We start from the raw sequence: 21,375 nt of genomic DNA on the forward strand, positions 1-21,375 counted from the left end.
GTACATTTTACTCGCTGACGTGCCAGTCGAGCTTGTCAGCCCACTTAGGCAAGAGTTCTGATATTTGTTCAACATCTTTGTCGCCACGACCTGACAGGCACTGGAACGGAGGGTAGCTTAGACGGATATGGAAGGATGGAGAGAGTGTGGCTTACAATGACGATATCTGATTCCTTGGGCAACGTGCCAGCAAGGCGAACGCCCTCCCAGATGGCATGGGAGGATTCCAGTGCTGTTACAAAAGTGGGTTAAAACAAGCATTGCATGATCAATGGGGGGGGTCGTACCGGGGATAATACCTTCCATCTGTGTCAACATGCGGAAACCCCTCAACGCCTCTTCATCCGTGGCGACGACGTACTCTGCACGACCAGAGTCCTTCAGCCAGGCGTGTTCAGGTCCAACGCCAGGATAGTCAAGACCAGCGCTGATGGAGTGGGTCTCTATTATCTGACCAGCGGATGACTGTAGAATGTACGTTCGCACGCCGTGTAGGACTCCAGGGTTGCCCTTGGAAAGCGTCGCACTGTGGCGATCTCCATCAAGACCTTTGAGTGCAATCAGCGTATTAACACAGGTGAGTGAAGATTACAAACGTACCCTCTCCGCCAGCTTCGACGCCTACAAGGCGAACAGAGGTGTCCGGAATGAAATCGTAGAATGTCCCGATTGCATTACTTCCGCCACCTACGCAAGCCACAACGACTTCAGGAAGCTTGCCTCTGGCCTCTTTCATCTGTTGCTTGATTTCCTGCCCTATGATTTTCTGGAAGTCTCGCACGATGGTTGGGAACGGATGGGGTCCAATGGCCGACCCTACAAGATAATGCGTAGTGGAGAGGTTGGTAACCCAATCCCTCATAGCTTCGTTGACAGCATCTTTGAGAGTGCATGATCCAGAATGCACCGGTATAACCTGAGTATGGTATTGGTCAGGGGAGAGTAAGACGGGAAATACAAGAAGACCGACCTTCCCACCAAGCATGCGGATTCGGAAAACGTTCAGAGCCTGGCGTCTCACGTCCTCCGCACCCATGTAGATTATACACTCAAGGCCGAACTTGGCACAAACTGTAGCCGTCGCCACCCCATGCTGTCCAGCACCAGTCTCGGCAATAATTCGCTTCTTCCCTAGCCGGCGAGCAAGTAATATCTAACGTGGAAGTTAGCATGGTCGATCTCGGCAAACATTATCAAAGCATGAGTGGCCTACCTGACCAATGGCGTTGTTTATTTTGTGTGAACCAGTATGGTTTCTATTCGAAGTCAAAGATCACGTATACGAGGGAAAGACACGTCTCGACTTACAGATCTTCGCGTTTAAGCCAGATTTTAGCACCACCTGCATGTTTTGTAAGGTTTTCCGCAAGATAGATACCAGACGGGCGGTTCATGTAGCCGTAATGGCTTTGGAACTCTTTCCAGAACTCTGGATCGGCCATGGCAGTTTTGTGGGCTTCCTCCAATTCGGCCAGACAGTCGACAAGCGATTCTGGGACGTATTGACCTCCGAATTGACCGAACCTTGGTGGGAGAACGTTCTCTGATACTGAGGTCTTGGCCGTAGTGTCGCGATTGGCATTGACTTCAGGTGAGGTGAGACGAGCTTCTTCAGCCAAGGGCGCACGCGCTCGAGGGGTGCTCTCCCCTTGGGTGATCGAGCGACAATATTCTTCGACTTTAGCGGGAACCTCTCCCAAGGGTGTGCTCTTGACGAGACTAACGAGTTTGCTCCCGATCACTACGCCATCGGCACCCGAATCACCGACGAAATTGAAGTGGTCCCGGTTTGCAACCCCAAAACCAACAGATATGGGCACGGAGGTATATTGCCGAACCCGAGCGATGATGTTTGGTAGATAAGTGTTTATCGCAACCTTGTCTGAAGAGCCGGTTACTCCCATCTGTTTCGAATACTCAGTAGTTGCATCAACGGGGGGGCTAATAACGCCTACCTTTGAAACGACATAAACAAAGGTGTCTGCAATTGAAACAAGGAACTCGATGCGAGAGAGAGTTGTTGAAGGGGCGATCAACGGGACGTATGTGAGACTAATATCTGTCGGCATCCTGGCATCAAGGAGAAACAAACACATACTTTGATTTAGCACATTTCTCTCTGAAGCTAAGGGCTTCTTCCGGAGGAAGGTCAACCATTAGAAAGCCATTTGCACCCGCTTCGCGCGCATCTTGAATGGCCTTGTCCTCCCCGTAAGCAAGCAAAGGGTTATAGTAACCTGTAATGACAATGACATTCGCTCGCAGTTCCCTAATGCAAATGACGAGATGGCACGTACCCATCAGTAAGACTGGAGCGGTCAGACCTTGATTACGGGCTTCTCGCAGTTGTCCCAGCACTGTCACATAGTCTATATCGTTTTTTAATGCAATCTAGGGCCGATTGTCAGTGCTGCACATCGGGACAAATGTCGAAACGAAGATGAACACACGGTGTTGGACTCCTGAATCGCAGGACCATCGGCAATAGGATCTGAGAAGGGGACCCCCAGCTCGATGATATCTGCACCACCTCTCTGCATAGCGAGCATGATGGGGACGGTGGCCTCCTTCGTGGGATAGCCAGCGGTGACGAAAGTCACCAACGCTGGGACGCCCTGGAATCCGGTCAGCTATGAACGCTTCTGGGTAATTCTGGTACAAACTTCATCGTGCTTTGCCTTGAAGACTTGCTTGATGGCATCCATGGTCGTAAATGGGGGATTTGTGGAGGATGCGGAGGGACATTTTCCAATATAAGCCCCTCAGGATTACTATGTATGGATCGATCACTCACAAATGAGTCAAAGTCATGTGCTGGCGTGCACTTATAGGGCAGTCCACTCCTTGGTTTCTCCGTGTTCGACGCTTGCCCGGTCATGGAACCATCTCAGGTCTCTGATGAGTCGAGGGTTCTCGTCATCTACACAGGCGGCACCATTGGCATGCTCGTCGGCCAGCATGGCTACGTTCCAGAGCCCTATTTTCTGACAGAGACACTTCGCAGTCAAACCCGCTTCCATGATCCGTTGCAGGATTCGTTATTTTCCAACGCGGGTTCTGTACAAGGCTTTAGACAATGGAGCAGCGGCAGTGGCAGGAGCAGTCCGCTTACCAGCAATACACCGGACGCGCTGCCTACGCCGCCCACCCACCAGCCGACATTGTTAGTGCGATCAGCTCGTTTCATTGGTGATCCATCGGCGCTGGCACCAAATCAGTCGGGAATGAAAGATAGGCCTACTTGCGTTCAGGTCGCAGATAACGTATTTGAAGCATACCTACCGAGCCTCGTAACTCCTAGGACGACGATCGCGGGAAAGACCAAGCGAATTCGATACGCGATTTTAGAGGTTTGTTGGCGTCTACCTTTCTTGATGCATGTACTGCCGATGACATAGCGGTAGTATTCAGTGGAATCCCTTGTTAGACAGCAGCAACATAGAAATTGAAGGTGATCAAATTGCCACCGTTGCTGAACATGCACTAAAGTTTCGCATGAACAGATTGGATACGCATCTCAACTGAAATAGAACTCAACTACCACTACGATGCATTCGTAATCTTGCATGGCACAGACACTATGTGCTATACTTCGAGCGCCCTTAGCTTTTTGTTAGAAGACCTCGGCAAGACAGTGGTACTGCCTTCTTTCCCCGGTAATACCATACACCGTTCACCGTCGGATTGCCTAGATCATAACTGGGGCGCAGATTCCTCTCTCGCAACTTCGGAACGATGCCGTTGATAATCTGATGGGAGCTCTGACCATTGCGGGTCGCTACATTATCCCTGGTACGCAAACACACTCTACCAAGCTCAAACAACTCTCATTTTTGCTCAGAATGTTGCCTTTACTTTAACCATACACTTTTCCGTGGAAACAGGGTGTCGAAGACGTCCTCCTTTGACCTAAGTGCCTTCAGCAGCCCAAATTTCCCCTCTCTGGTGGACGGTAGGTGGCGTCCCTCGAGTGGCCGTTATATTGGTGTCTGATTTGCTTTCCATCAGTTGGGATTGATATCGTGGTGAATTGGAATAATGTCCTTCGGCAAGCAAGTCTGCAGAAGTTTCGAGCCCATAAAGGTAAGACCCTTACCAAATCCGGTTGTTTGAATTCAACATATATATGACAGCGATGAGCCCGAACGTCGGTACGGACATATCACTCGATCTAATAACCATCTAAATGAAATTGGTAGCGACACTCCGTCTTTTCCCTGGCATCACGGCCGCTACTGTCAGAGCCTTTTTGATGCCGCCCGTTCGAGGTGTTGTATTGGAGACCTTCGGTGGGGGAAATGCACCGCAGCGGTCGGATCTGATGTTGGCCCTCAAGGAAGCCTGTGACAGAGGCGTCATCATTGTCGCCATCTCGCAGTGTTCTAAAGGATCCATCTCGGACGCGTACGAAACTGGAAGAACCCTGATGCAGGTCGGCGTTGTATCAGGCGGTGACATGACTCCAGAGGTGACCTATATCAATCCATCACAATTGCAGCCTGCTAATGTATTCCACAGTGCGCTCTGACAAAACTGGGGTATTTGTTGTCAAAAGATGAGTTGTCGCCAGGCGAAGTGCGGAATCTGATCGCGACCCCTCTGCGTGGAGAATTGAGCCGACCACTGGGATCCACAGGCGAATTCTCCGACGAATCGTTGGCCAAACTACAGGGGGTCGTATCTAGATTCATTCAACTATCTCAACCCAAGCCAATTTTGCCGCATATTACTATCACATCTGATAGCGCTGGAGCCACCGCCCGAAATGCTGCAGCTGCCTGGTCCGAGACCGCCGCTGAGATTTCATCCACCGAGGCTGCACTCCTTCCGTTTTTGACGCATCTCGCTGTGGCTAGAGATGACCTGGACAGTCTCCAATTCTGCATCGATGCCGACGACTACGGAAACGTCCAGTCCGCCAAAGGCAACAATATGGGTACCTCAGTCCCGGGCGGAGTGATCAATTGTCTTGATCCTGCTTCTGATCGCACGCCGCTTCATGTTGCTGCTCTCAACGGCGCCGCCCGTTGTGCGCACAAGCTACTAGGCTCCGGGGCGCTGGTGCACTGCAGAGATAACCTAGGGCACACTCCTCTCTACTACGTATGTCTGTATTCTCGGCATCCGCACAACAATGACTTATTTTCGATCTTGTAGGCCGCGCGGCAGGGGCACATGGAGGTCGTACAAACACTCCTTCAAGCCGGTGCTCGATTGGGTGGTATCGATATCGAAGGAGGTTACGCTGCACTAGCTGTACGGGCAGCTAAGAATATAGGCGACAAGCATTGCCTTGATATCTGGAAGCAGACTGGCTTGCAAGGATGAACTAATGTGTACATCATCAAGACTAGATTACAAAACACCCATCCAACATGTCACATTCTTAGTCTATCTCAATCGCAGTCCGACTTTCCTCCTGGTCATCCTCCTGAGGCGAGATGGCTTCTGTGAGCGTGTCACGAAGAGTCCGCAAGAACACTGCCAATTGACTACGCTCGAATGTGAAAGGAGCCTTAAGGAAATCCAACTTATCTACGACCTCGGGTTTTTCTTTGTCGAGGCTGAGAGGGATGTAGTGGAGTGTCTCTTTTGCTTTACCCTCGGAGGAAGGCTCGAAATGTGTACGAATAGAAAAGTCGAGGGCTGTATGGGTTGAACAGCGAGCAAAGATACAAGGATGCAAATACTCACAGAACGAGTTCTTCTCTTCGTCACCCGATACTGAGTAGACGCAACGTAGCAACCATTCGTCGTCACCTGAATGCTGAGATGTGCCCTGGTGATTTATGCTCACAACTGGCAACTCCGTCATATCTTCATAAAAGCGGATTATTTCTCCAGTTTTGGGGTCTGCAGGCGCATTATGACTCCGTGCTGTTGGCTTGTTAGATGGCTTTCGCTCCTCCAACATTTTTATTTCATAGCGTAGCTCCCTCTCTGTGTTTCTGCATGAGCAAGCTGGGGGAGAGAAGGATGCAGGATATTTACCTTGCTGTGTGTAGTCCAGGATTCGTTTATCTCTTTCGGCAATCACAGAATCTTTCTCTACGATAGTGGCTTTCAACTGTGTAATCTCTGATGCAAGAGCTTTCTTTTCTTCATCCGCAGCGTCTCTCGTTAGCAAATGTAGGACGGATCCGGTCCCACTGCGACTGAGAGGTTCGACGCGTGCGAGATGGGAGGTGAGTTCCTGTATCGTCTCCTGTTGAGCTTTTGCAACAAAATTAGAGTCCTTTCGTGTGGTTCGTCTCGGACGTACTAGCTAAACGCGTCTCCCAAAGCTGGCGTTGCTCTTCTAGTATTTGTTCGGCCTCAGTGTTTCGAACAGCAAGGACCTCTTCAAGTGTCTGGCGATGACTCGCAATGATTCTTTCGAGCTCGAACACTGTTCAGATTGAGCGGCATGAGGCAAGAAATGCAAGAATACCTCATGCACTTTCTTCCTCAGGCTCTCTTTATCATGATCTACCTTTGATGCGGTTGTCTTCTGGGTACGTGTCGGATTGTTGATTGTGGTGACTGCTTCCGTATCAGCATCTTCGACGCCCTGTTCCCCTACTTTCAAGTTGTCCGAAGCTACCGCTTCGGCAACATTGGGGGCTTTGTTCTTCCCTCTTCCGCTACGCGCTGGCTCAATCACGGCCGGGTCGCTATGATCGATGTCCACTGGACTATCTTTCGAGCCGCGCCCGGAAGGTGGCACCTTCGTGGGTTGCGCACGACGCGCTTTGGGCTTGGTGGAAGTGGCGTTCGCTGGTTTAGAGTGTCGTGCCGTTGAGGATGGTTTCGGAGCGCGAGGCGTTTTACTGACTTGGGAAGTCCCTGAGGGGGAACGGTCAACGAAAGTTAAAACAAGGAACTTGAAGAATAAAAACCTAATTCATCGTCTGAAGAGGCCATGTCCAATGCTCGTACTATTCAAAGTTCAATGGAAATGTCTTCGCGCAAGTCAAGAGTCACGTGTGTATTATAATTCGATGGTAATTGTTACATTTATGTTAACTGCGTTTACAATACTCTACAAACAGCGATATGGAACGAAAGCACGCTGGACAACATAGACTGAACAGTATAAAGGGGTATTAGTGGCTTGCATCATCAACATAGTCCTTCGCAACGTGCGAATGAGTAGGACGTGGAGTATATAAAGGCAGGGGAACAATGGAATCAATCCTCTGCTCCCCGTTTTGATGATATATCTGAGAATATGGGGGGAGGGTGGCTGAGGGGCGACTAAAGGAAAGACATTCCTGGGATCCTACGGCTTCGAAGGAGCGTGGCTTGCACGTTCGACTCGCCAAGCGAACAGGTATCGAGAAGTGTATGGTGTCTGTTAGGGTCGTATCACATTGCGTAGTGCACGAATACGTCAGATAAACCGAAAGAGTGTGTCGGATGGTAAACAAAGGATTCGTCACAGACGGGCGAAGAGAGTTGGTCTGATGATGTCGTGATGTGCCCTTCGAAGAAGTGGATGATGTAAATGGTGTATCCACATTCATGGTAATCCATGTAGAGGCGCTCCCAGTGTTCGGTGTCGGCGCAATAGAGTTGTCTCCAGCAAGGACGTAGTGCCCGGAATCTGCGGGTAGAAACGATCGCTCTGAGTGCACAACAGGCTGGAGACATGAGTCCGTGTCATCTAAGCCCAGGTCATATAATGCGGCGATGGGGTGAGGGCGTTTGAGGGGTAGATTGGGTGGCTGACAAGACTTTGGAGGTAACAACGCCTTGTAAAATTCCGGTATTTGTGAACTAAAGTTCAATGAAATGAGTACGGCATCTTGGTTGATAGGACGTAACAATCGTACCCTGCGCTTTCCAGCTGCAAGAAGTCGGTGCGGAGCGAGAGAATCTGCACATCCTTATAGACTTCCGCTTCGACGTCCTTTGTGCGTACCCTGAGGACAAGTGGTATCTGCTCGTCACTGATGTCGATATAATCCGGCAGTGAGGCAAGGACTTGTAGCTTCAAAGCAGGGTCGAGCAGCGAATCAGGACTCGGAGAAGAGTTGAAAACGTATGACGCGAGAGGAGAATTGTCGTATTTGTTGGCAACGCGTTCCAAATTGATTTCACTCATGGCTCGGGCATAACGAAAACGCGACAACCACGGCATGCAGTAACCAAGTATAGGCCAATCAAATGTCAGATCTTCTGCAGAATGGGTGTATTGTGCGGAAGCATGAAGGGAATACGACGTCCCCAATTCTCGGTCGGCGCCAAAGGGGCTGGTGGCGGGAAGCCATCCCGGCAGATTCACGTCAAAAACAACGCGCCATTGACCTGTTACTGTCATCAGGAAAACACTGATACGAAGGGCGTTCTCGTGGACGTACTGGTTTCGTTTGAATCTTCGAATTGAATGTGATCTAGTTCGAGAGGTGCGCCAGGAACCAGTTCTTGTGTTATCGAACAGACGCGGGCACCAGCATACCCAGTTTGAGTGGAAGCGATCTCACATTGTCCCTCAAATGTGAGGACTAGCGAATGAAGAAGTAGGGAGACAGGTCTCGAGCCACAGAAGAACGAAAATGGAGAAGAGACAGAAATTTCGACATGGCCTGAAAGGGAGTATGATGTCCTGTCGACTGTCGTTAATTTGTTCTGATAATCGCAACTTATACTCAAACGTACATAGCGTCAGGCTCCCCATACATAACGACGCCGTTCGAGGAAGGATGTACGGAAATGGAGACTGACATCGCGGAGGAACGAATGGTAGTAGAAGAGAGAGACTGACTGGACGACCGTTGGGATGAAGGTGGTAGGGTAATCCGTATATATATGAGGGCGGCGGTAATCTGTCCGGGCTAAAGCAGAACAAAAGATATTTGAACAAAGGGTATTCAACTAAGGGGTTAGCCAATGATCAAAGGCCCGCCGGCTAAAGATGTGCGGGAGATCTCACACAACGTGCCTCGAAGGCATACTGATAACCATGATAACCATTAGCACGAGCATCAGTCAATAGACTGTCATTGTTTCGGTGTAGTTTACCTATTAGAGTCGTTAGTTTGATGACAAAGACTGATCATACGCACTCACAAGCTCAACGCAACGTCAGGGCGACCCCGCCCAGGCGGAGAAGGAACCAGCTGCTTGCATTGTTCTCTAAAAATTAGCGCCAGAAGAACAATGGCGAATCTTCTCATACGATCTCGTATACGTGCGATGCAATGCGTAGCATTCTAGTTAGAATGCCAGGGCTATTTACACAGGACGAAAGGCCCGAATAAGCTGAACCACAATTAATCAAGCGAATACCTTGGACACTGCGAGTTGATCTTCTTCTCTTTGTCTTCGCTCCTTCCTGCGTATAGTCTCCTCCTCCGTATCCTTCCTTTGGTTGTACTTGCCACCCTGTTGTCGCCTGATCATAGAACGTACTGCAGCAGGGGAGATAAATTCTGCATGGATATTAGTATACAGTTCCACAAAGCAGCGAGACAACTCACCAGGGTTGGAGTATACTGTGGCGCCTCCGAAAGCTCCTTCAAATATACGTATGGGTGTCAAGACAAAGCGCGGGCCGATTTCGACGAGGGTGGTCTGAGGGGGACCATTCGGTTGTAGGGGGTCCTTCTCAATGATCTAGGATATCGTTAGACATAGTCGCCGGGGACTAAAAGACGCGTACTTGGAAATTTCTAAACCATATTTTGGAGTCCAGAAGGGAGAATGTAAGGATATGATCGATAAATGGTTTCGACTTCCGTGCTGTCGGAGGGACGCCGAAAATCTGGATGTGACGGTGAGATCGTGTGGGTTGTGCAAACCCATCGTACTCACATGAGTGAACACCTCTTTTGTTAGTCTCCCCCACTCGGAATCCTCGAAGCCCTTATCAAAGCTCAACAATCCGCGACTCCCTTTCAGGCAGTTTCCGGTCATCTTCAGCTCATCCATCGTGTGGACATTTTGTACATGCATCTTGATGCTCGGGCCATTTGGTGTTTTAGCTGCCCATAGATACAGATCCTCGTGTCGGCGAGCCTCGAAGTACAGTGTATTGTTGCAATTATTGAGGTCTGCCAATTCAGGAAGCAAGTGAAGTTGTGACTTCGAGTCGAGTTTCGAGTCTACAGCAAAGGTTCAGAGATTTGATGAGGAAGAGTGCCAGTACACACACCTTTCTTTACGTGGGGTAAGAGCGCTTCTATGTCATTCATGAGATGTCTCATGCGATGTGTTACACCACGCGACGAGAGGAGGAGCACTCTCTGCTTGTTCCTCTTCTTGGGCGCGGGTGCGGGATCCTCTACTGAGTCCATGTCCACACTTTTTCGCTTTTTTGAATCTTGCTTTGCAGCATTGGATTTCTGGGCCTTGAGTATGGAGGCCATTGAATATGTGATGAGAGGATCAAACTCAAGAGATACTCAAGCAGGTGGCATGAAAATGCAGTCGGTTATGTAATACGAGCGTTAAGCGCTCGTTCTTCGGAGGCCTACAACGGCAAAATCACCTCGGTGTAGGCCTTCGGAAAAGATAAGAGAAAGTAATCGACATATGAAGAGTAAGAGGTTAACGGGGCCAATGGGGGAGTTTTAACGGCACAACTATCAGTACATGGCGGAGAAGCAAGCGACGAAATGGAGGATGACAGCCATATAGAGGAAAGCAAACGACGAGGAGGAGCGCGAGGGTAGTTATCGTTGGGTTAGGTAGATGATTGAGCGCGAAGCTGCTTTTGCTTTTCTTGTTCCAAGCGCTGGGAGACACAAATCAGTCGAGTGTGAGATATAGAAGTAGAATGGCGTACGTGATACAATAGTTGCACGGCCATCTGTATGTTGGCAGGCTGGCCAGTGATAACCACCAGACGTTCGCCTTCCCCGCCTGCAGGTGCAGGCGCACCATTGACCCCGACCCCGACAGCACCAGGCTCCATGATTTTGATCTGGCTTGCACTCATATGTCTGATCTCATTGATCTTGCTGCCCCCCTTCCCAATGATACAGCCTACAAGGTCATTCGGGATGTAGATCTGCTGTGTCTGAAGTTGCTGCGGTGGGTTGGAAGGTGTCGAGCCTGGATAGGAAGCGTAGCCTGGGACATAGGACGAACCTCCATGAGTAGGGCGGCGTGAGTTGGAAGTCGGGCGATAAGTAGAATTGGATGAGGATGGCATGCGCTCCTGCGCCTCTATAAGGATATTGCCGATGTAGTACGTAGCGATATGGATAGCGTCTGCGACACCAGCTACGCTGAGCACACGCTGCGGGGTTTAGGGTTAGTTGGGAGGCAGAAATTTACACGTATACACGAACCTCTGTCGACCCCGGTAACATGCCTTCGCTTGCATTTAGCCTCGCCCCACTGGCGTCCTGAATCTCCTTGATCTTGGAGCCCTGCTTGCCAATGACCGAGCCCATCCGAGAGTTGGGGATCATGAACTTGATGGTGACTGCGCGACTTCCCGGCACAGAGGGGACGTCAAATGGTTCGTCATTGATACGGCGAACTATCAATCCAAAGGCCTGAGTACATTCGGTATCAATAACTGTGTGCAGGGTAAGGAAGAGTACGTACCTTGGACACTGCGTCGAGAGGACCGCTGACGTTCAGAATGCGTTCGGGATTGCCAGGGATGCTCTCTGAGACAACCACCCGCGCGCCGCTCTTCTCCCTGATCTCGTTGACATGCGAACCACCTTTCCCAATAATGATCGAGGCATCCTGGGTTACTATCAGGCAACGCATGTGGATGTTGGCGGAGGGCACTGGTGTTGGTGCGGCTGAGGCATCTGCGGAATTTGACTTCCCGTTGTCGCTTCCCTTGGAGTCGTCCTTGCCCTTGTCCCCGTTGGAAGGAGTGGATGCAGCGGTGTCCTGGACATTGGACGGTGCGTCTGCCATGGTCACGTCAGATGCTGAGTGAGAAGCGGAGCTATTATTGTTTGTTTTTGAGTCATTCGAAGTTGATGGTGCGCCTGTATTGGCACGCTTATGATGCTTTTGCTGTTCGCTGTCAGAAGGGGAACGGGACCGCTTGCGATTCGAGTCAGCGTCTGGCATGGCCAATTTAGTTTAGGTGAATGGTTAGAGTCAGAGGATTGAGTGTGTTCTAAGCCCTAGGAATGGGAAATATGGCTTGGGGAGGGTGGGTCTGGCTAATGGATGGTGATGTGGTCTGATGAAGAGGGGTTGCGATGATGAGGGGGCGCAAGGATGGAGGAGGCGGAGAGAATACGCGAGACGAGACACACCTTTATGCACCAGCGAAGAACATAAACCTGCAGCCACGGTACCCTTCGGCGCGACTTGGTTGGGGGAGGACGAGTCTGGACGGAACGCTCAAGTTGAGGGCGGTGAGGAACCAGGCTGCAGGCGTTCAATTTCAACATCCGTCAATACAGCCACACAGCCACGGACACTACAGCTAAGTTACGCAACGACATTTTTCACAAATTTTGCCCACTGCCTTTCCCAAGATTCCAGTGCACGCTGTTTCTCTTCAGGTTCAAGCATAGAGTACTAGAGGGATATTAGTGTCTTCCAGGTTTGCTCTACACAAGGACTCACTTTGATGCTATCGCGCGCAACCTCAGCAAGTTGGACTAACCCTGTAACTTCGCTAGAAACAAGGACCTAACGCACGTTAAACATCGGAAACCCCGCTGAGGGGCGAATAATTACTTGGTAAAAATCAAACGTGAGACCCATATTCCCGAAGATTGAGGGATCGTCGCAACAGAGCGCAACAGGGACCCCGTTGTTGAATAAAATCGGGAGAGGGTGCATTGGCATGGACGATGTCAAGCGCTATATAAATTCTGTGAGAAGTTATGATAGATAAAAAGAATCACCGACAAGAATCTCATTGCTGGAATCGTCTTGTTCGTGAGCTCTCCTGGAGTACAGTGCAAATCACGTACGATATTGGACACACTTCCAAAGCAATTCCCCGTTCTCGGCAGATTTCCATTAATCTGGGATGCCTTACTAGAGAAAATCTACGCAACGTCAGGCACTTATAAGACGGTAAACTCGCGGAGGAACTCACCCATGGCCAATCCGCTTCGTGCCCAGGAGGATGGCGTCGTACATATTCATATCAGCTTCAGTGCCGTCACCAAACGTTTCGCCAGCATGGAATAGGAAGGGAATTTCAACGCCCTCTTCCTTCTGCCTCTCTCTGAATTGCAACAGAGGTTCGAGGTAATCAATTAGAGGCTTCAACTCGTTCTCATTTCCGACCAGGTCGAATCCTACAACGGTGATCAGCAATCGAACGTGTTCGTGGTATCGAGGAATAAACCAACCTGCAATTAGGTGGGGAAATTCCTTCTTCAATGCAATACAATCTTCGGTGTACCACGTCAGCTCCTCGGGCGTAATGAAACGAAGGGTTGTATAAATGATCTAGCATGACATCGATATCTGAGCAACATTATAATCACGGGAAAAGCTGGCACTCACCTTGGCTCCGATGAATTCATCTTCACGACCTTGCTTCTGCAGGTCTTCTTTGACCTCCTTCAGAACTTCATCAAACATGACGAGCCATTCACGATGAGGAACACATTCATTCCCGTCGGCATCGTCCATGAATCTGGACCACGGGCATAAATAATTGACCGGTGCAATGTATAGCAAGAAGTATACCTATGACGGAAGTTGATACGAGGTTCAACATATGAGATACCGTCGGCGATAGAAGTCAAGAGGAACTCTTTGACGTAGTCACGGAATATTGGCGCGTAACGTGTCAAGCACTAGACAAGCCAACATCAATCCAACGAATCTGAACTAGCAACGGCACACTTACGCTGGCAACCGAGAATGTGTTGGTGAATTTTTGCCAAATCTAGTCACCAAATCACCAAATGAGTCATCAAGCCGCACGCGCTTCAGATCTATATACCTTGGCCACTGTGTTATGAGTTCCATACGCTTCAGACGGATTGATCATCATGGACGCAGTGAGCCATTTGTCGAAGCCCTGCGCGCCACCAAGAGCAGCGGGGAAGTTCTCCCTCGCTTTGGATAATTGAACCCATTGCATCGGGGATTGGGATAGCTCATGCACCTCGGAATACGCCTGCTTCGGGAATGCTTTGAACTCTGGTAAGACCGTGTGGACGGATGTTGCATTGACGGCATCGGGGACTCGGATATGCAAGGCGGGGTGTTTATACGCGAGGCTCAAGAGACATTTAACGTCGACTGTCGCGTCGAGATGCGCGTGCAGAAGCCCTCCCTTTGGCATCTTCAAGCACAAGTATGTCAGAGTAAGTCCAGAAATTGATCGAGGGAATGACCTTCGATAGGATTTTGAAGATCTCCGTCTTGACGATGATACTCTTTCCTGGAGGTGGGGAATTCCATTATGGTCCTATGCACGCGTGAGGCTGAATGTACCTGTCAAGAACTCCATGCCAGGAAAGGGATGAGGTATGTCGGGATGTTCAGCCCCCCATACCGACACTGCCTCGGCTGCGCGAATATCTCGAACTACCTTGTCAGCTTTCAGCTCGTCCTCAGAAGGTTCACGGGAGCTGTCACGGCGCAGACGGCGGTCTTCTGCTATAAGAGCCTCCCTGGCCTTCGCATATTGCTCAAGAGTATCTGTCATGGATAGAGGGCTTGGGTCTGGGAAGTTCTCTGGCTGGGAGTAGGAGTCAAGAGGTTTAATATGTCCATATGCATCCGATATACATGGACCATACGGTTCAGATGACTGGTGCCGATGAGCCTTCAAGTGATTTTCTACTGTGAATCGTGATGGCACAACGCCACGAGCGCCCAAGGCGGCTAATCACGGCCACATGTTTGAAACAGTTGCCAGCCCTGCATTGTGTTATCTCCAAGTATGAACAACCAGGTCCTCCTGGCCTTGGTGGTTAGGATATCCATCGCCGTGTTTACTAGAACATTCTTCCAGCCGGACGAATACTTTCAAGCCTTAGAGCCTGCACATGCCCTTGTGTTCGGATATGGACATGTTACTTGGGAATGGTTGACCGTCCTACCGATCCGAAGTGTCATTTACCCCAGTTTGAACGCGCCTCTCTTCTGGCTGGTGAAGGTACTGCATCTGGATGATGCTGCCATCGGAGACCTACTGTTGGTATGGACTTGTATTGGTCTTTCTGCTTATGCTGAAGTCTGCACAGATCACAGGACCTCGGCTGCTTCATGGATGCATTGCGGCAGTCACGGATATCTGGATTGCCTTGCTAGCTAAGAAAATTGCTGGTGAGCGATATGCATCAACCTCGGTAAGCCCGTTGTATATCTTACACGCTGCCGAACTCTCGCTCATAGATGGCAAAGCTCGTCCTTTCATTGCTCTCGACCTTCAACGCTCTCAGTCTGTCGAGATCGCTTTCTAATTCAATGGAAACATCTTTAACGACTGTTGCGTTTTCCTATTTCCCATGGGATAGTAGTGCGAATCTCAGCCACGTACTGCTATTTGACAGGTTAGACCGTCATCGTACCACATGGGTTAGTGGTTGAATCCGTATGTAGGAAGGCACTACGCAAATCCCTTGCATTTGCTGCTTTGGCTTGCGCAGTACGGCCGACGAATGCCGTGATATGGGTTTTCTTGTACGGCAATCTGGTCTGGCAACTACGGACTCGTCCCAGAGCCTTGGGCGCATTTTTGGCAGACGTAGCAAGCACAGGGTGATATACATCCCGCACTAATTTTATTTTCTTCGTCTCACTAATGCATCACCAGGTTACTTATCCTAGGTCTTCAGTTCGTGCTGGATTCAGCTTACTATGGCAAGCCAACGTTCACACCACTGAACTTCTTTCTGACAAATCTATCCTCCGTTTCGAACTTCTATGGCGGCAATCCATGGCACTTCTACCTGAGCGCTGCGCTGCCAATACTGGGTGGCACTTGTCTCCCTTTCGTGCTGCTGGGTGTGCGGTCTGCTTTCAAAGATAGCAAAAGGGACTCTGGGTCTCTGCAACTAGCTTCGTACACCATTGGCTGGACGATTGCTATATACTCGCTCTCCAGGCATAAAGAGTGGCGGTTCATACACCCGATCCTCCCACTTCTTCATATCTTGGCTGCAAAGTGGCTCGTGGATAATTCTGACCAGCATAGTCGCGCGCGAGGCAAACTCAAGCCAAAAAGCGCGGCACAAAGTTGGACGCGTGTGCTACCTCCTCTCCGAAAGGTCCATATTCTCATCATCCTCATTCAAGCACCGATTTCCCTATTTTTGGTTCTGGATTACTGTAGTGCCCCGATCAGCGTCATGTCGTATCTGCGTGGGTTACCTGCAGAGGATTTGTCAAGAAGCATTGGCTTCCTGGTGCCGTGCCACTCGACACCAGGTTATGCGTATCTCCATCGGAGTGAACTCAGTGCGGGGAAATGGTGGATGCTGGGGTGCGAACCTCCGCTAAGGTTAGCTCTTCACTTATTCTTCGTTTATTCCATTAAGCTACAACCGTTGTACAGAGGGGAAGCACTCGACACGTATATGGACCAGACCGACGTATTCTTCCAATCACCCATCGATTATATTGACCGATATTTCCCCTCGAAGGTCAACACTTCTTTTCCAGTATCGCCTCATCCTGCTTCCTTGCCTGGTACCAAAGACGACCAATGGGAGCATGAGTGGCCCAAACATCTGGCATTCTTCGGCCAATTGTTATCATATGACGGCGTAGAGTCACGGCTGAAGCAACTTGGTTACCATGAAGTGTGGAGGAGGGGGAGAGACTGGGAAGGTGAAGGAAAGCGCAAGGGCGGCGTGCGTGTGTGGCGGTGGGATTGAATGCATTGATGTAATTCACGTAGGATAACTTTCTATAATAATTGCTATACTTGATATCTACGGTCTGGAGCTCGGCGTCTTGGTGTAAGTGTGTTGTGTGGCGTTGTTTGATACCGGGACCATTGGCTATTGACCCGACCGTCACGCTTGCTCAGTGACTCTACTTCCTCGACTCGGACTTGTCCCTTTGGACACCAGGATGTCCTCCCTCCCTCGAATCCTCAGGTATCTGCCTGGGGGTCATCGAAATTACTCCTTTTTCTCCTCAAAGTCTGGTGGTGGCAGGTACTTCAACTCAGCCAAGCCACCAAAACCCTCCGTGGTTGCGCCGTCGGCCAATAACGCTCAATCAGATTCTGCCTCCAACTCGAAAGCAAGCGATGGAGCGACGGAAGCTCGCGGTGCGTAGATTCAATGTAGTGATTCTGGAGTGTGCGCTGACTATTTTGAAGAAGACTCGGCCGCTCAGGCCTCCTCGAGCACCGTCGCAGTCCAACAGCCCGAACCCCCTCAACCAGTTCTCTCATTCCATGAAGCTGTTCACCACAAGCTCGCACACCACCCCGCAGTAAACCCCAAAGAGTTTAAACTTCATCAGTTTTTTGCGTTGCATAGACCCCTTCTTCACCTTTCCGACCCGAGCATGCTCTTGCAAGCCGCGCCTGCAAGGGGTCCTCTATACGCTTCGAACGCAGAGGATGCAGACCCTCTCCTCCCACCACCGCACGTTGGAAAGTACGGTGCGGTGTTTGAAGATAATTCAATTTTCTCGGCAGAAGCGGACGCGGAAACAGCCAGACAACTGATGCGCGCTCTGACCATAAACCGAGCCGGGAGCACTGCTGCGTGGGAGCAGACCATGAAGGGCCTGGGGTTGACGGTGGAAATGGACTCGCAAACCCTTGAGCAAATGGAACGCGATTGGAACGATGTGATGATGGATAGCACGAAGCGAAAGCGGCGAAAGAAGATGAAGAAGCACAAGTCAGTACCGCGTTCCTACTACTTCACAGTGCACTGATACTGCTTCCGTGTTCACGTAGGTTGAAGAAGCGACGTAGAGTGCGTATACCTCCCTTTCAACTTACTGAACAACACTTTGACCTTTGCTTTGTAGGCCACCCGTGCATCTCGCATCAAGATTGGACGATGATCTCCATGTCTATATACTCTAATGTCTTGCATTCTAATGGCCTGAATTCGATGCACATTGACCATTTCCGCTGTCAGCAGTGACTGCGAAGAAGATAAGAAGTGAAATATGTATGGTCAGTACTCTGCTATATCAGGACGATCTGACGTCCCAGAGTGCGCACAAATAGTATCGCTGCATCCACCACCGGAGAGTAAGTGGATACTTGATGCCAACACATGATTATTATTCTTGATTCACCCTTCAGCCTTGCATCCTAGCGGAGGAGGCCCACATTGACAGAGCACATGTTCTGGTACTACGCGTATCTCACGTTACTGTAACAATATCACCCTTGCCATCCTTCAGAATCACCAGTTCACACTCTATTTTCTCCCCAGTGTCCATGCAGACCACATCCGTAGGATCAACGGCATTTGTCCGTATCTGTCTGCGTTCGAAGAACGATCGTCCCAGCACGACGTCGAAATGAGGTTCCTCTGAGAGGTATACGGGCATCATCGTTGGCTGTGGGCCACCGTTAGCTTTGTCTTTCAGCTTCCCGTTCCGCTTCTTTGACAGATGCTGGGGTGGAGGAGGCGGGTCGTTTGGATGGGAAGAAAACGTCGAAGAGGGCGTCAATGAGATTGGCCAGGTCCCTATATTGACCAAGCCGCCATATCCATATAGTCCTGGGGTAGCATCCTCCGGGATGAAGCCATGTTGCAACGCAAACTTGCGAGATATGTAGACGTGTCTGTACCCTGACTTGAGGAGCATCCGAACTGTGGAAATCCTGTTAATACGCGAGTGCCTCGAAAGGACGTTTGGGCTTACCGTTCTGGACCGGACCAATGCTACCCATGACGGTGCGAACCCCATTCTCCCCGTGGAATTTCTCAAACTCCTTTCTGAATTGAAGTAACCCACCGGCCTCAGGCTTGTCGTGCTTGCTTCTCTTCGTATGCTTTGTCTTTGTGCTCCCGGCCCCGCCTTGAGACGAGACTGAACGGGAAGCGGCTTCGCGCGCAGTCGATGGACGGAACGCGTAATAAGAAGGATTGATGTATGCTGGGGGACTTGGAAGCGGTTGTGTGGGATCGTGAAGGTACAAAGTGGGCGATGGACTTTCTGATGGACGTGCCGTCGAACTCGAAGGCACGTCGAGACCTCCGCTCATATCTTCCCCCTGCAGCCTCCAGTTGAAGATAGTGTAATCGGATTCTGTATCGTCACATTCAGCGGGAAGCGTAGAGAATCGTCCCAGATGGGATGGACTCACCATCGTCGAGGTTCCACACCGAATCCTTGAACTCATACTTGAGCCACCCAGGTCCTACGCGCTTGCCATGGTAGTCTGTATGCGCCTTTCGACTCAATTTGTCGTAGAGCGTCTCAAGTGGCTCCGTGGCAGCTAGAGATCAGATACCGTTAGCAAGTCCAAGTGAAGAAACGGAAGGAAGCACTTGAATGGATGATTGCAAATGATGAAGTCGGCGTGTGCACGTTTAAGATGGAGTGTTCGGAAGACATACTGAAAAGCGGGCTGCGCAGGAAGCCCGAGTTGCTTGCTTGCGGGCTACTCACGGTACTTAACGACGCAGCATTGGATAGAGAAGCTGCTACGGACACTCAATTATACAATTTAGGACAACGACCAAAGTAAGTAGCCATGGAACCAACATATATGACGCTTATATAGTGACCGGAAAATATAGCACCGATAGCACAACAATTACTTCTGTGTGTTATCCCTAGCTTGAGCTCTTACTCGTTTCCTATAAGAAATATGTTGGGAAGGAAAGACATAGAAGAAACAAAATGGATCACGTACTCATATGCGGCTTTGTCGTTCCTGAGCAAATGGTCAATATTATGTTCTTAGGAGGAAGAGGAACAGCTCACTTGAACATTGTGTAGGCATCGCTCTGAGCTGGATCATTTACGTTCGGATCATCAAGGAGATCCTGAATTCCTAGGAGAATCTTGATGACAGTGAATATGTGTATATCTTGAATCTATGAGGTGGACATGCCTGCTTAATAGTGATCGCAGGCTTCCACCCCTTATCTTCGTCAAGGATCGATAGACATACAGTTCCTGACGGATAGACGTTAGGGTGGAAAAGCGGCGGGGTGAATTTGCCTGTATTCCGCTCCCTTCTCAGCTCAAGAGGCGGGAGTTCAGCTTGGGCACGTACATTTCGGTGGTTTAGAGGGATAATCTGAACGAGGGAATTTAGCAGAGGATCAGATATATGAGGGACAAGGTTCACCGTCGGGAAAGTTCATCATCAGTTTATACGTGCCGCCCTCCCAAGCTGTCTAAAGATGGAGAAGTCACAAATGCGAAATATAGGTCGCAAGCTACACTGCTCACTCCGGCCTTTCCAGGAATACCGACCTCCCACTCAAGTAGGTTCATCGATCCATCTCCCGCTTTCGTGGGCTTCGCGTAAAATCCCTGTTACCGTGCGTCAGAAATCGCGTCACAGTAGAACATGGTAGGAGAAGGCGTGAAAGTGTGATTTCGCGACTCACAAAGGGGTGATCTTTGCGCCATTGCTTGCGCTCCTCAGCTAAGCGTGGGCGACATATCCCAGACATTATGATAGGTTTGTGCGACGAAGCTTCGACTGTGATGGTGGTAAGAAGTCAGTCGGCGTCCGCGCCTGTACCGCTACAGTGGTACTGGCACCATCACATGACTGTATTTCTACCGAGAATATATCGTTTATACGTGTAACTGATAGTAACCGATCCTCTTGTGCATGCGAGACTGATTATGGAGAATAAGAGAGACCCGGTGGTCAACGCATGAATTGAATGCCATTAGAGGGTGGGGTTTCTATCCATTGGATCGTGTTTTACAACAAATTAGACCAACAGCTTCTCAATCGCGTCTTTGATCGTTTTTATCTGACTCGCCAACTCTCTCGTATCACTTGTTGTAACACTGCATGCGATCACGGGCCTCGATACGTCGCATGCACGGCCGAGGGCAGCCTTGGATGGTACGAAGACATAGGGAACGTTCTATGCAGCGGTATTAGTAAAGCATGCAAATCAATCGACCGCGCCAGGACACACCTTTTCTTCGCATAGCAGAGGTAAGTGCATCAGAATCTCGATGGGCTCTGTGTCGGCAGTAAGCACGATGAATTCAGCAATACCACGATTGAGCGTCTTTGTTGCTAAGGAAGACATTAGAACACACAAGGCGGAAAGCTGGGATGTAATGCATACCTTCGTTGGCTCCCTTCTTGAGCTGCTTGTACTGCCCAGCCTGTTGAACAAGCTCCAGGATCTGTAGGTAAAATAAGCGACGAATATATGAGGCGGCGGACTAGACTCACTGAGTTAGTAAGGTCGGCATCAGACAAGGGGAATGCTTTCGAATTTTCTTCGGCCATTTTGATATCAATAAAGCGACCTCAACGCGAAACGATCCTTGGTCAAAGTTTTCGGAGGAGTTGGGACTGAA

The 21,375-nt window shown here is 50.0% G+C and overlaps 11 protein-coding genes across 11 annotated transcripts; 3 read left to right on the forward strand and 8 right to left on the reverse strand.

Moving 5' to 3' along the window:
• Positions 1–7: 7 nt before the first annotated feature.
• On the reverse strand, positions 8–2,705 carry TRP5 (tryptophan synthetase; the record flags this gene model as incomplete). The annotated part of the gene is made up of 12 exons (XM_036770614.1): positions 8–100; positions 156–232; positions 288–548; positions 601–916; positions 971–1,153; positions 1,214–1,256; positions 1,309–1,904; positions 1,956–2,052; positions 2,099–2,237; positions 2,298–2,391; positions 2,451–2,615; positions 2,664–2,705. 12 exons carry the CDS (start codon positions 2,703–2,705, stop codon positions 8–10), a joined length of 2,106 nt encoding a protein of 701 aa, XP_036636459.1.
• A 171-nt stretch (positions 2,706–2,876) lies between these two features.
• PC9H_000962 (uncharacterized protein) lies at positions 2,877–5,328 on the forward strand (the record flags this gene model as incomplete). The annotated part of the gene is made up of 10 exons (XM_036770615.1): positions 2,877–3,350; positions 3,412–3,451; positions 3,504–3,637; positions 3,693–3,792; positions 3,842–3,952; positions 4,009–4,083; positions 4,134–4,151; positions 4,200–4,468; positions 4,519–5,103; positions 5,158–5,328. 10 exons carry the CDS (start codon positions 2,877–2,879, stop codon positions 5,326–5,328), a joined length of 1,977 nt encoding a protein of 658 aa, XP_036636460.1.
• Positions 5,329–5,386: 58 nt separating this feature from the next.
• On the reverse strand, positions 5,387–6,903 carry PC9H_000963 (uncharacterized protein; the record flags this gene model as incomplete). Its single annotated transcript, XM_036770616.1, has 6 exons — positions 5,387–5,646; positions 5,695–5,940; positions 5,992–6,213; positions 6,263–6,380; positions 6,431–6,825; positions 6,879–6,903. 6 exons carry the CDS (start codon positions 6,901–6,903, stop codon positions 5,387–5,389), a joined length of 1,266 nt encoding a protein of 421 aa, XP_036636461.1.
• Positions 6,904–7,085: 182 nt separating this feature from the next.
• PC9H_000964 (uncharacterized protein) lies at positions 7,086–8,708 on the reverse strand (the record flags this gene model as incomplete). Its single annotated transcript, XM_036770617.1, has 4 exons — positions 7,086–7,758; positions 7,815–8,289; positions 8,343–8,587; positions 8,641–8,708. The coding sequence occupies 4 exons, from the start codon at positions 8,706–8,708 to the stop codon at positions 7,086–7,088; spliced, it is 1,461 nt and encodes a 486-aa protein (XP_036636462.1).
• A 550-nt stretch (positions 8,709–9,258) lies between these two features.
• Positions 9,259–10,349, reverse strand: BRX1 (Ribosome biogenesis protein brx1; the record flags this gene model as incomplete). Its single annotated transcript, XM_036770618.1, has 5 exons — positions 9,259–9,413; positions 9,462–9,597; positions 9,644–9,745; positions 9,796–10,085; positions 10,136–10,349. 5 exons carry the CDS (start codon positions 10,347–10,349, stop codon positions 9,259–9,261), a joined length of 897 nt encoding a protein of 298 aa, XP_036636463.1.
• Positions 10,350–10,666: 317 nt separating this feature from the next.
• PC9H_000966 (uncharacterized protein) lies at positions 10,667–12,024 on the reverse strand (the record flags this gene model as incomplete). Its single annotated transcript, XM_036770619.1, has 4 exons — positions 10,667–10,717; positions 10,769–11,224; positions 11,277–11,486; positions 11,539–12,024. 4 exons carry the CDS (start codon positions 12,022–12,024, stop codon positions 10,667–10,669), a joined length of 1,203 nt encoding a protein of 400 aa, XP_036636464.1.
• A 369-nt stretch (positions 12,025–12,393) lies between these two features.
• PC9H_000967 (uncharacterized protein) lies at positions 12,394–14,584 on the reverse strand (the record flags this gene model as incomplete). The annotated part of the gene is made up of 12 exons (XM_036770620.1): positions 12,394–12,483; positions 12,532–12,597; positions 12,646–12,771; positions 12,869–12,962; positions 13,013–13,217; positions 13,272–13,371; positions 13,429–13,561; positions 13,615–13,724; positions 13,778–13,816; positions 13,874–14,218; positions 14,271–14,317; positions 14,371–14,584. The coding sequence occupies 12 exons, from the start codon at positions 14,582–14,584 to the stop codon at positions 12,394–12,396; spliced, it is 1,569 nt and encodes a 522-aa protein (XP_036636465.1).
• A 237-nt stretch (positions 14,585–14,821) lies between these two features.
• Positions 14,822–16,760, forward strand: GPI10 (glycosylphosphatidylinositol anchor biosynthesis; the record flags this gene model as incomplete). Its single annotated transcript, XM_036770621.1, has 5 exons — positions 14,822–15,079; positions 15,126–15,230; positions 15,277–15,434; positions 15,484–15,642; positions 15,698–16,760. 5 exons carry the CDS (start codon positions 14,822–14,824, stop codon positions 16,758–16,760), a joined length of 1,743 nt encoding a protein of 580 aa, XP_036636466.1.
• Positions 16,761–16,959: 199 nt separating this feature from the next.
• PC9H_000969 (uncharacterized protein) lies at positions 16,960–17,913 on the forward strand (the record flags this gene model as incomplete). The annotated part of the gene is made up of 4 exons (XM_036770622.1): positions 16,960–17,161; positions 17,213–17,744; positions 17,804–17,822; positions 17,878–17,913. The coding sequence occupies 4 exons, from the start codon at positions 16,960–16,962 to the stop codon at positions 17,911–17,913; spliced, it is 789 nt and encodes a 262-aa protein (XP_036636467.1).
• A 309-nt stretch (positions 17,914–18,222) lies between these two features.
• PC9H_000970 (uncharacterized protein) lies at positions 18,223–20,498 on the reverse strand (the record flags this gene model as incomplete). Its single annotated transcript, XM_036770623.1, has 12 exons — positions 18,223–18,677; positions 18,730–19,116; positions 19,175–19,306; positions 19,359–19,471; positions 19,632–19,670; positions 19,727–19,747; positions 19,798–19,877; positions 19,928–20,037; positions 20,093–20,116; positions 20,168–20,216; positions 20,272–20,355; positions 20,433–20,498. The coding sequence occupies 12 exons, from the start codon at positions 20,496–20,498 to the stop codon at positions 18,223–18,225; spliced, it is 1,560 nt and encodes a 519-aa protein (XP_036636468.1).
• Positions 20,499–20,768: 270 nt separating this feature from the next.
• Positions 20,769–21,304, reverse strand: SNU13 (RNA binding protein snu13; the record flags this gene model as incomplete). The annotated part of the gene is made up of 4 exons (XM_036770624.1): positions 20,769–20,927; positions 20,982–21,085; positions 21,138–21,198; positions 21,248–21,304. 4 exons carry the CDS (start codon positions 21,302–21,304, stop codon positions 20,769–20,771), a joined length of 381 nt encoding a protein of 126 aa, XP_036636469.1.
• Positions 21,305–21,375: the final 71 nt, after the last annotated feature.

Source organism: Pleurotus ostreatus, assembly GCF_014466165.1.
Source record: "Pleurotus ostreatus strain PC9 chromosome Unknown scaffold_1, whole genome shotgun sequence".
Lineage (NCBI taxonomy): Eukaryota > Fungi > Basidiomycota > Agaricomycetes > Agaricales > Pleurotaceae > Pleurotus > Pleurotus ostreatus.